Below are 12,900 nucleotides of genomic sequence, written 5' to 3'. Positions count from 1 at the left end.
TTCGTAGTCCGCCTCGCTCCTCGTAACTCGCATTGTTCGCCGATACGCGGCCGACATACTGCGAGTAGTGTACAGTGAGTCGTGAAAGTACATATTTAGACGCCTGCAGACGTAAAGCATAACGCGTATGGCTTGCATAAGTTACGCTGGAACTTTTAAAATATGGTTCCAAGAGGCTATATAGCTTGGACAAATTCGGGGGAGCCGCTCAAGATCGTCGCTTCGCCATCCTCACCACTCAATGTTTGGTCACTATATCGTTATATCTTTAACATTTTTTTATAATTCGGGCTTTGACATATTTTATTATTGATAATTATGAAATGTTACGTTAAATATGAAAATTATGTTCAAAAGTTATTGGATGCGTTATAGTCAGAACAGTATTTTAAAAGTTTCCGTATAACCTATATAGCGTTTCATTTCCGGCTGCAAAGCGCATAAGCGTATTTTTGCAGCTCACTGTAATTCGCTTCGTATTTAGGTGAAGACAAGGTGGTTCTAGGCGCTAGAGAGCATTGGTATACAATGAGATACCTACACATCGTGGAGGTTTTTACTTCGAATATAAATAAGACTCTCGCGCCATACGCAAATGTGCGAGCACGAACAGAAAATTAGAAAAGAAGAGGAAAACAAAAATATGGGAAGAAAGGAAACAGTTGAAAAATGGAAAGAAAGGAATAGAGGGAAGAATGGTCGTCGAGTGGCCTAATATCTCGCCTATATTACTCTATTTCATCCTCGTGTTCAGATTCTCGCTTATCCGGACACTCGATCTCGTTCACGCGGAAACACTCGCACGCTTCTCTATTATCGTCATGTTCTCACTCTCTCTCCCTCTCGCGTCAGCAAAAATCGTAAATTATTAACATATTGAGTTTCAGCCAAGGATCAGTACTCTGCGAATACGTTTAGCTGCTCTCAATGTCGAATAAAATATTCATCGCTACACAGTAGTTTCATCGATTAAAACAAGATCCTTTTCGAAAGGTTCAATTTCGCTCTTCCTACGATTACGTAAATTGTAGTATAAGACGAGCACTATTGCGCGCATGATATATGCTCTTATAGTCGAGCCCAATTCCCGTTACATTTTTAGATATCCGTGGAAATTGGTGAATTGGTAATTTTTCATCGTCGATCCTCAACATGTTAACATTTACATAAATAATGGTGCACCTGAGAGCCAGACTAATATAATAAGCCACGTAACTGTGCAACCGCATAGACACCTTGGACTCACTGTCGCAACGTTAATACTGAGACGACTCCAGTTTTATGACAGGCATCTTTTTTACTTCAAAGTTCTTTCTACAGGATGTTCCATTTTGCTTGGATTATTTTAAATATCTCTATGGTGTTTGATAATATGAAAAATGATGCTTTCTAAAATAACTAAATTTTGTTTATCTTAAGAGATATTTCGGCGATTGTTCAGAATTGTTTTTGATTATTCAATAATTCAGGATTACTCAAAGTTCAGATTTTTTTATATGTTAACACTTCCACAAGTAACTCAGTAACAATTCTTTCAATTGAAAGCAATATGACTTTTTGATGGGTGTAATTAATCCGTTTCTATTACCAAAAACAACAGAGATATTAAGGTATCACGTGTATCATTTTGTACATCGTAAACACGTTTAGATACATCCTGACATCTTAACATTCTAACCGTCCGGAAACTACATTATATACGCTCAAGGTCGATAGTTGCCGAAGCGCGGTGGACTTACGACACTCTGACTGTCAGGTACAGAATGCACTATAAACGTAACGTGTTACTCTTCGTAGCCTCTCGCGGCGCTTTTCTCTACTCGGCACGCGACTGACTTCCATATCTGGAGCCAAATCGGCCTCGATTGAATTAACTTAAACAAACAAAAAAAAAAAAGAAAAATACAAACTAAAAGAAACAAATATCAGAAAAAGAAAAAACACGGGGATGGTAGATGCGCGATCTCTACCCTGATTCCATTGCGACCATGAGAACGGGCCATCGTGTATCGAGGGATCGTGGAGAAACTGCCTCGACGCAGAGGGTCGTTAAGCACCTTTCGGTAGGTAGGCCGACCGGAATGCAATTTTTTTTGCTTCTTCTTCTTCTTTTTTCCTTTTCTTATCTTTTCTTTTGTTTACCGCCTAATTGCACACGTGCTCCTCCCGTTTGTGCCGACACAGCTCGCACTTCACGTGACAACACCAGACGAATCGACAATTGCATTTCTCGGTCACGTCCCGGACTCTCGTCTGGTATCCCCGACCGCAGCATAGTAATCGACATCCGTCCAAACCAAGGGATGTTCGATTGCATATCCTTCCTCTAGTCCCGGGAATACCGAGCCTAAAAATAGAGATATTTAGAAAAGATGTTCTAAATAAAAAAGGTTTCAATTATGAAAAATTGTATTTTAAAATTGATTTTATTGAGTGTAAATGTTCTTGTTATTGAGGACCCAAAAATTGAGTTATGGGTTGTATGAAATCAGGTAACACTGAAGGCTATTTCTTTTAATATTGTGGTTTTGAACCTTCGTGAATATTACTGCCATCTGCATTTCAAACGAGAACTACAGTAGTAAGAACTGAGTGACTACTGTAAACTAAAGTGGAATAGTAACTAAAATAAATGTTATAGTACGATTTTAACTTAATAAGTGCTTTAGTTTTAAATGTAATATACAAAATAAATGTATAAAAGAAATAATATAAAAAATAGTAATGTTCAACTTCTCACGTGATATTTTTTTCACAATAGTCAGGACTATCTTCAAGGTACACTAGGTCCGTTTTATTAGGTCGTTTGAGGTCTGGACGAGCAGGCCTCAATCTCGCTGGTCTTCTACCTCCACGTTGTGCCAGTCGTACCAACGCTGCTCCTTCGTGCAACGCGGCTAACGCTGCCCCAGCCACCCTGAATGCCGGCAGTCTTCTCCAACAGACGCGTACGCTGCATGACCCAGACATTCCTAAGACAATAAAACAATTATGTTTCAATAGACATTTAGAAAAATAAAAAGAAAAGATTATAAGTATGTATATGTAATATGGAGAACTTTAAGAAACTTAAAGTGGTAAAACTTACTAGGGACTTGGAACATCTTCTGTATTAAGATTCTGAAGAGTACAGAAAGGCATAAAGAACTACAGTAATGTTTTGAATTTGTAGAATTCTTTTACAGAGTATTTTATGACATATAAAATTCAATAAGCAATATTTTAATACAAGTCTAATAAGATTCTCTAACCTTACAATTGAAAACCTCCTTTATTCTTAAAAAGTACATTGAAATACAAGTAAATCACAAATTTGTGACTCAAACACTTCCTGCTATTCATTGTTTCCTATATAAGAACGCATTAATTGTTTTAGTATCTAAAGCAAACATTTGATATCTACTTCAAGTATTCTTTATCATACTACACATGTATTTTTATTGATCCTGGTATTTCTTCATTTTTCAAACCTAATTATCAATATGAAAACTTCTAAAAAACGGACAAGGAAGAATAGCCGCTGGTTTCACGAGATTGATAAAACGAACGTCACATTCCTTCTTTTCACGGCATGCTTTGAGGCTGAAACAGGTCTCAGGAGAGATTCTTCTACCCATGAATCTGTACACGCATGAACGCAGCGAACCAACGACGAGATGTGGAGTGGGGGAAGGCAAGGGATTGGTGAAATCCTAAGTCGTTAAAGCGTGAGGAATGAAAAATAAGAGCGTAGATAGAGGACCTTATCTGTATAACACGTTAATAGCTCACCATGGCATTTGCACACGCGTTGCATTCTCGAGCGAACCGCGCGCCTGCCAGATTCGCTATCATGCTTCCTCATCAGCTGGCCAGCCAGCCCTTTTGGTCCGTGCAGCACACCCTCCTTCACGGGTTCCTCGCTACTATCAGACCATTCTCGCGAGAATTTCTCTCCGAAGTGGATGTCCTGAATGAGGAACAAAATTGGTTTTGTTATGAGGTTAGGTCTAATATGACATTAGAGCAGAGGAATTGTTTTAGTAAAAGTCGACACGATTTTTGGAGTAAACTTTCAAAAGGTGTAGCTTTGAGAAAGTAACGCAATATTTTGTAATTAAATTTTGGATAAAGCAGTGGTACTTTCTACTTTCTTTTAGGAATTTTTCGTGATGAGTATTAAAAAATCAATAGAATGCAAAAATATTGGAATGCTAGGGAAATTTTATATTTACATATTTAGTAAGTATGTTAAGGGGATAAATGTTTCATGAATATCTTAACAAGGAAAAAAGAAATATTTCTTTAAAAAAGAATAGTTATTTAAAGAGAAAAGATAAAAAGTCAATTTATCTGTGATCGAAAATGTATCTGTTTGTTAAATACAATTTTTAAACTGATTGCTAGCCCTTCATGCATCTAACTGAAACAATACACTCGTTACAGTATCGAGCAGTACTTGGATCACCGATTCCCTATACATATATGCATATATATATATTCGTTCGTTAAGCGCTACTTTTATCTAACTAACTCGCAATACTCGACGGTTCGAGCACCACTCGAACCACTATTGACCTAGTAATGTATCTGCCTCTCGATGCCAACGATAAACCCACAGGAAAAAGGAAACAATAATCTCAACCAGTATACTATCAAATGCAAGATTCCATGTAATCTTCTCATCCACTTGAAAATTTCAATTTTTTCCATTTATGATCTCAAAACCTTTTAATTGTCTTGATCAACAAAAAGGGCCACAATTAGCAACGAGAGCTTCTATTGGGAATTTAAAGAAGAAAGGAACCCATTAAAATTCCCTAGATTTAGAAAAATCATAAATAACATTTTTCTTTAAAACAAACTTGTAAATGTGATAGAGTGCAAAGGATAGCATAGAGAGCATAATAGAGTCGGGTAGATTTTTCACTTTATATTTCAAAAGCGGTATTTCAAACAATTTTAAAACTAATAGTATTTAATTATATAGATAGACCACGGATTTTTATGCATATATGGAAAACTCGACGATGCAACATTTTGCAAAGTGGGATATGGAAAATTACATAAAATGTTCAAAGCATACTATAATTTATACTAGATGAAGCAAATTTCGTTTTAACCTATATCGTTTAAATATTTTGGCAAAAATATAAATTTACATAAACATCCACAGTCTGCATATAACTTTTCCTTTTCTTGTCATCTCTTCATAACCAATATTGTTTAAAATTGTTTAGACATGGCTTTTAGAATATAAGATGAAAAGACATGGCTTTTAGAATATAAGATGAAAAGACATCGCTTTTAGAATATAAGAAGAAAAATCTATTTCACCAGAAACTTTTATACACTGATATGTCTTTTGCAAACTTGTTAACGGACAGCTTTTATGCATTTAATCCTTCCCCAGTTAAGATTTAGCATTAAACCGCTTTTCCTTAAACAGGCATTGTTCGTTTGGAGGGTAAGAAATTCCAACTGAAAGCGCCAACTAACAGACGGACGACTTATCGACGAGAGGTATAACGGTGGTAGCGATATTCGTTAGCCAAGCTCGAGGCACGACAGTGTCGGCAAACATCATTATCTCGGAAATCTGTCAACGGGCTGAAGCCGTAGACGAAATGTGGTATCCCATGGGATAGAACAGCGGGGCTTGTTAAGGAATCCGTGCCCGGAACTTGGGAAAGGCCAGAGGCCGCAGAAGTGGGCGAGTGGGTAATCCCGAAGGTAAAAGCAGCGCCACTTTCCCGACACTTCCCGCTCTTCTTCCTGCCACGTGAGTTCCTCGAGAGCACGTGTCTCCCTCCTTCCGTCTCTTGCTGCTTCTTCTCTTCTTTTTTTCCCCCGGTCATCTGTCTAGCCCGCCTTTTTTTCTCGCTATACGCTCGCCTTTTCTCTGTTGTCTTTTCTCACGCTTTCCTCTCTTTGTTCCTTTCTTTTAGAATTGGAGATTTTCTGCTCTCTTGGATAGGAATTTCTGAAGATTTCTTTTTGCAAAATTCTGCTTACTTTCTGTGCCTATTTCCTTTGTTTCTTTTCACGCTCTATTTATTCCCCTTTCCTAATTCCTCCATCTCTTTGTCGTCTTTTTCTTTATAATCTCTGTAATCATTCTAATTTTCAATTCTTTTCCCTTTCCATTTCTTCTCAATTTCCGCTATCATACCTTGCACCTCTAATATAATGTTTTCTTCTCTTATCCGTTTTTCCTCTTCCCCACTCTTGTTTCTTTATAATCTTTGTAATCTTGTTAAATTACAACCTTTACTTCTTCTCATTTTCATACTTTACACCCTTTGGTACAATTCTATCTCCACTTACTTTCTTACCTCTTCTTTTTCTCTATCGCCATTTATTTCCTTTTTCTAGCTCCTCCACCCCGCTCCCATCAATTTTTTTCGTCCACGATTTGTCCTCGAGCATCGTGTCTCCAATTGCCCTCCACTTCTTCCACCCCTTTCTCCACCCATCTCTCTATTTATCCTCTATCTTACCCTCTCTCTTTCTCTTTTTCTCTCTGCACGTATTTACGTTCTCATGTGCATCACTCACGTTCCGAGTTACGTGGCCGATATGTCCGGGCTGTGTGCGGGGGCAGGAGGTGGCGGGTTGTTGCAACTTAACAAGCTTAGCCCCCTTAATCCCCTTGTAAGCTAGCAATGTCTACAAGGGGTCAGCCGTACGCATGAAATGCATCCGTTTACAGGACGAGCTTTGTCTTCGTTCCAGGGTTAAGGTTTACGTCGACCGACCGTGCTGAGATCGAGACGACAAATTGGGGATGCCTGTGCGGGGCAGTGCTTCGCCCGTGCGCTTCAGGGGTGGCCTCTCCGTTCTACAGGGTCAACAAAATAACTAGATTCTTAGATTACTCCTTTTTTATTTGTCATTTCTATTTTTTCTTTTTAGGGTGTCTATTTATAGCCATTATACAAAGCATTTAAAGATAAAATAATACAAATGACACAAGTGTTTAATCTGAGGATACTGTTGATAAAGGTAAATTTTGGAAAAGATTATTTTAGTTAGAAAGCTAGAGTTATTTTGATAAATGAAAATTTACATTTAATTTTCAATCAATTTAATTTTCATTTTGATAAATGAAAATTATACAGACGTTAGTTCAGAGAATGTTCAACTGCGTTAAAAGTTACTTCAGAAGAAATCACTAAAAATCATTTTACTAAAGGTTATTTTATTATAATTTGATAAAATTGTGGGTGAAGGTGAATCTTAAGAAAGATTATTTTATCAATGTTTATTGTAGAGAAATCTATATACTTTTAAATATTAAAATATATATTATGTATGGCTATAAAAGTTTAGAAATTTATGTATTTTTTTACAAAGTTGGGCAACTTTTTTCTATTTCACTTCTGATAGCTTACAAAAATTCTTTTCAGTTTCAGATCCATATCTTTGTAGCACCCTCTACATGTTTTTTTATGAAATAATAATTTTTTAATTTGCTTCACATGAAAGAATATCTTAGAAAGAATATCTAGCGTAAAAAATGATAGCAGTCTTAAGGTCCCTAGAAAACAAAATAAAAAACGTAGTGAAATCATGAATATATAATACTACCCGTAGTCCAATTTATTCTGGATAAAACGCATTTTGATCGGCTCATTAACGACGAAAACACTCAAGATAACGGAGGTTCACCCTGTACATCATTCCCACGTTTCCCGCCCATAAACTACTAACAACACTGATTCGAAGTTAATATACTTCAGAATGAAACAGCGTTTTCCTACCCTAGTCAAGCCTCTTTCACCAAATTAACTAATTTCCACTGATTTCGGCCGACCACTTTATCAAATAATTCATATTATGCTTCAGAGATGGAATATTTTTTTCAGTATATAATAGAAATATATTTAACTTTCTACGTCAATTTCTAATTTACTAAATTATTCCATTTAACATCTCTATTAAAAAATAGTCTATGCATTCAAATAAAATTCTAGTCGATAAAAGAATTCTAAGATATTTCCTAGAATTTAATGAAAAATATCTAAAGATTTCATTAAAAGAAAAATCTCACTAAATCTCAACAGAAAGTGTCAATATTTCAATTTTAATAAGTTTCCAAAATTCTTCTTAAAGAGGAAAAAGATTCATAACCTCAAACTAATTTCAACGTACAAAGAAATTGTAAAATATTTTTCAAAGTTCTATTTCCAACATTATTAAAATTTCCATTAAGTAATTAAGCTATATATTTGAAATCTATTTGTCTCGAGAAGAAAGCATAAAAAAAGCGTTGAAAGCGTTGTCGACTCTAGTGTACCAGCAGTTCCCGAGAAAAAGCTAACCACTGTTGTTCTCTGTATCGGTGAGGGGTTTGTCCCTTGCCCCCTGCACGCGGAACACGAAGAAAAGGATACTGTTACGTATACACCGGTCTGTTCTCCTCAGTCCTGAAAAGGGTGGAAAATAATTGTCGTTTGTCGGCGGAACGGAATTTCATTAAGTTCCACGGCAGCCGTTTAGATTGATTTACGATCGATACACGATAAAGTGAAAAGAAGAAAATTGATCAAGAACTCGCGAGCGACTCCGGTTTCGTGTTTCCACGAAATTGAAAACGCCGCCTTAAGCTCGCCGCTCGCGATGTAATTCGACCGTCTGCGCGCGTTGCCTCGCTTAATTAACGGACGTTGTTGCGTAAGAACCAAGAGAGGAATTCGTTAAAGTGAATCGAAATTAATTAAGTTGCCAAGGTTTTTAGAAGGGTGGAAATACTCCCGAATAAATGTTGCTTCAAGTTATGAAATTAAACCCTAGAATAATATTCTGATATATTATTAGGATGCAATTGTTTTTTGCAAGATATAATACAGTAAATGCAATGTAATAAATGTATTTTCATATAGTTTTAAGTACCTTGTAATTTTTGTAAGAAAGAGTGGTTGTATCGTTTGTAATACAAAAAATTTAATAAACAAAATGGTAGTTTTCACGACACAAAATACATGTAGTATTAAAGACTTCAATTCTCTAAAAAGATATTGTATCGTTTATATACTATATTCTCAAGCAGAACAGAATTGCTATCATATAATCACTGAATTCTCTTCTATACTATTTGTCTCTTATCTTTTTAAATATCATGACTTATTCAAACTAAACCATTCTCTATCCTGTATCATATAAATGAAGTCTCAATAAATCAACCAATAACCTACAAGAATAAAAAGAACATTGTATCATCTCCAATTTTTAAATTAAAATCTTAATTACCAACTCATCAAAACTTACATGTATAATATTTCCACTTCATATATATATCATCATGTACTTTAATACTAATTTTATCAGGCTTGGTTAAATGACTGGTTTCAAAATTTAATTTAAAATTGTGCATTCATTGTTACCTCTATTGTTCATCTAACTTTATGTAAACTCTTATATTCACAAAAATCGACAAATTGATTAATCAGATAATATAAGAATTAATATAACATAAAGTTAGATGAGCAAAAGAAATAACAATGGATGTACAATCTTAAATTAAATTTTAAAACCGGTCGTTTGACCGGCCCTGGTAAGGTTAGTTTAACAGCAAGTAATATTATTAAAGATTTCTATATAAGGAACAAGCCTAAGGAAGGTTAAAGGATAAGACGAGTCGAATTTATGGTATCATTTGCCCGCACGTTATTTTTCAAAGGAGAAGGGAATACAAATAGAGGGGAAATTACCTCGCTGCAGCCGCCCCATTGCCAATTATTCGGGTGGCGTGTTCTGACTCGGTTGTCGCACGAGCAATCGGTGAGTTCGCCCCTGGAACAGGCTCTGGTGACACTGTAAGCAACTCCCGCCGCCGATATTGCGTACACGAACGCTGCCTCGCGACTGTCTGCAAAGATGCACCGGAATTTCTCCGTTGTAGCACAAGTTTTTCCATTTTCTGCAAGCTGCTAGCGTATTTTACTCTAATAAAAAACAAAATTATACCGCTACACCTGCACCGTGGGAGGTTTAATTAAAAAAAATTATTTCTCGCTCACGGGGAAAAGATATCTTTTAATTGTTTTGGATTGCATTATGTGTTAAATATGAAAGCTTTGAGGCTACGTGTTCCGTATTGTACGCTTCTTAACACATAGTTAAAGTTTAAACAAAATTCCTAAGAATCTCATTTTCTCGGAGAAGTATTTTAATTACCTTTATAATCATGGCTATATCTATGTTTACGTCTGTGTCTGTATCTACATACGAATTTATGTGTATTACAGTATATGCTTATATAAATATAAATTGAATATATACTGTTATTATAGTTACTACTTTTATCCTCAGTTACCAAAAACCTACTGTCAAATCAAATTTCCATCCTGCTTCAAATACGCCAACCATAACCTCTGAATACATCCATTTTCACGTCGAACTAAAACTTCTCTTCATCTTAAGCTACCACTTTGCGAGGATCTCCTCTTACTGCGCATGCGTCTTAAGCTTTATTCCCTTCAAGACGAAGATTTTACTTACTGACTAGCATCACACCGCCGAAAATGTTGTCCGGATTTTCCGGGCTGATGGAGCAATTCCATCTGGCCGACCGAAACTGGTGCTGACATTCCTCAATGGCCAACCTCGCGCCCGCGCTGACTGCCTGAAAGTAAAAACTGTGAAAACCACGAATGGAAAAGAAAACAATTTCACATGAATATGCATACATACGAGTCTCCCAAAAACCATGCTGATCAACTTGATAAATTAAAATGCAGAGAAAAATGATAATTACAAATTACAAAGATAAATAAATTTTCGAAAATTTATCTTGGAGCTTGTGATATTTTATATATCTTTGTAATAAATAGATTTATGAAAATGTGTTAAACTCTAATTATATGTTTGTTTTGGTGAAATTGAGAACTCTTAAAAAATAGAGATCAGTTTGATTTCTGAAAGTACAATATATCGTTTCTCATTAATTGGTTGAGGATGTACAAATATGTTACGTAACTAGTATAGTAAGCTTGTAATTAGATTCGTTTAATGTTGATTCTAATATTAGAATGTAATTGAACTGGTGTCAGTGGGTGGACATGTTCTATATTAGGATCTATTGAGAATCTGTTGACGTGCAATTAGTAATCACTATCTGTAATAGCAAGTGGTTGAAATTAATACGGCTTCGATCACTGGGATTAATGCTGATTAGAAGTTGTTTGCGGAAATTGTTGTTGTCGTTGGACGATGTTAATTTAGGTTACGTGTTTGGGAGAATTAGAGAACGCTTTGTAAGTGGAAAGTGTAAAATTTGAGAAATGTTGGAAACAATTTCAGGTACACATAAAAGAGGCTTATAATTAAAACAATTACAAATAGTTGTTTTATAATAAAACTTGAAAACGGAGTTTAATAAGCTTTATCAATTTCTAACCTCAAAGTACCAAATTCCACTCACAACACCAATCACATTTCAAACAGTCATGACGAATATAAATCAATATCAACTTCATTTTCAATTCCATTTATTACACAGAAATTTTAAACAATTCTTTTGGACAATGATTGAATCAACAAACAGTATCCTCATATATACTTCCAGCGAAACTCGTAACCTGAAACCAAGTCAACTCATGGTCAGAATAAAAACCATAGAGATGGAGAAAGATAAAAAGAAAACACGTATAACTTGATGGCCGAAATTTCGACACGAAACAAATCGAGGATCGTTCGACGTGTATCTGGTTAATCGTCCGAGGATTAAACGTCCGTCGCGGTGTCGTTATGAATATTCATAGAGTGGTCTTTTGTCGGTAAGCAAGATTTGGAAAAGCAAGGTAGTCGGCGTCGTTCAAAGAGATATATCGAGCCACGAGTTTACCTAGACACCGGTTTCTAGACGAACACTGCTTCTGCCCTGCCCCACCACGACAAGATTTGTGCATTAGGCAGAGGTAAACGCGATTTTGGGCAACATTTGACCGCTTTTTTACCGGCCATGCCATCCAACCGTCACAGGCTGCGACAGATTGCCAAAGACTTTATGTAATTGGAATTTATTTATAGTAGCATAGTAACATGGATTTGATTTTTTGTATTTGATCTTAATTTCTTAGGTTATATCACATTGATGTTGATACATTAATCTATAAATTAGACCAGTTCTAAAGCATACAGTTTTAATCCACTTGTTCAAAATTTATTTTCTTTCACTACAGTATAGTAAAGTAGAAAATGCAAATGAGAAACCTTTTCTCTTAAAATCTAAACTATACAAAAGCAAATTACTTGCACATTAAATTAATTACACAGTGTAAAGTTTAGCTTGCAAATGCTTTCAACTTATAAAATAGAAACTACTCAAAAATACGTCACTTAAAAATTAAATTGGGTACATAGCATAACAACTAAACTCTCATCTCTCAGTTCTGTAAACCTAACACGCAAGATGTTTTTTGTCATAAATGTACCGGTGCAGGTGCTCTTCTTGGAATAAAGGTTAAAGACCCTTGGTATGGGGAGTTAATTTTAGTATGCAGGTATTATTTAGAATTTTATTACTTTTTGAGATTATAGCGTAAATTCTGTACCGTTGAATGCTGTGAGCACTTTAATACTCGTGTATTGACATTTTTTTCATGTTGATGTGGTTATGTTAAAGTATCCCTAATAAAATGTTACTTTTCTTGTTTTTAGTGAATTCTTGTGCTCGGTGTTGGTTTTTAATGAACGTAGAATTAAATGGTACAAGGAGAAAGTCGAAGCAAATGGTCGGATAAAGTTTGACGTTGTTGGTTGGAATTTTTAAATGAGTGTGTTTCACTTTATAGCATTTGAAGTAATATATGTATAATTAAGTACTTTTAGTAGCAATTAAGGAGTTTGTAATTGTACAATTTCAATTTTTTAGGACACGCAAATTTCTGATTCCTGTTAAAGGGAATTTTTCTTTTT

General features: G+C 35.5%; 1 protein-coding gene across 2 annotated transcripts in view; it reads right to left on the bottom strand.

The window, feature by feature from the left end:
• Positions 1-542: 542 nt before the first annotated feature.
• Positions 543-12,900, bottom strand: part of LOC117208939 (protein Wnt-1-like) — a 75,208-nt gene continuing 62,850 nt past the window's right edge. For both annotated transcript variants that reach the window (XM_033450474.1, XM_033450476.1), the window contains exons 3-7: positions 10,483-10,606; positions 9,693-9,850; positions 3,772-3,949; positions 2,741-2,972; positions 543-2,347 (exon numbers count right to left, since the gene is read on the bottom strand). In XM_033450474.1, coding sequence (XP_033306365.1) covers positions 2,146-2,347; positions 2,741-2,972; positions 3,772-3,949; positions 9,693-9,850; positions 10,483-10,606 — 894 coding nt within the window. In that variant the 3' untranslated portion in view covers positions 543-2,145. The remainder of the gene's footprint in view (positions 2,348-2,740; positions 2,973-3,771; positions 3,950-9,692; positions 9,851-10,482; positions 10,607-12,900) is intronic.

The sequence above is a fragment of the Bombus bifarius genome, unplaced genomic scaffold (genome assembly GCF_011952205.1).
Source record: "Bombus bifarius isolate JDL3187 unplaced genomic scaffold, Bbif_JDL3187 scf7180000008165, whole genome shotgun sequence".
Classification (NCBI taxonomy): domain Eukaryota; kingdom Metazoa; phylum Arthropoda; class Insecta; order Hymenoptera; family Apidae; genus Bombus; species Bombus bifarius.
The sequence above is the reverse complement of the archived record's forward strand: the minus strand, read 5'-3'. Positions and strand labels throughout refer to the sequence as shown.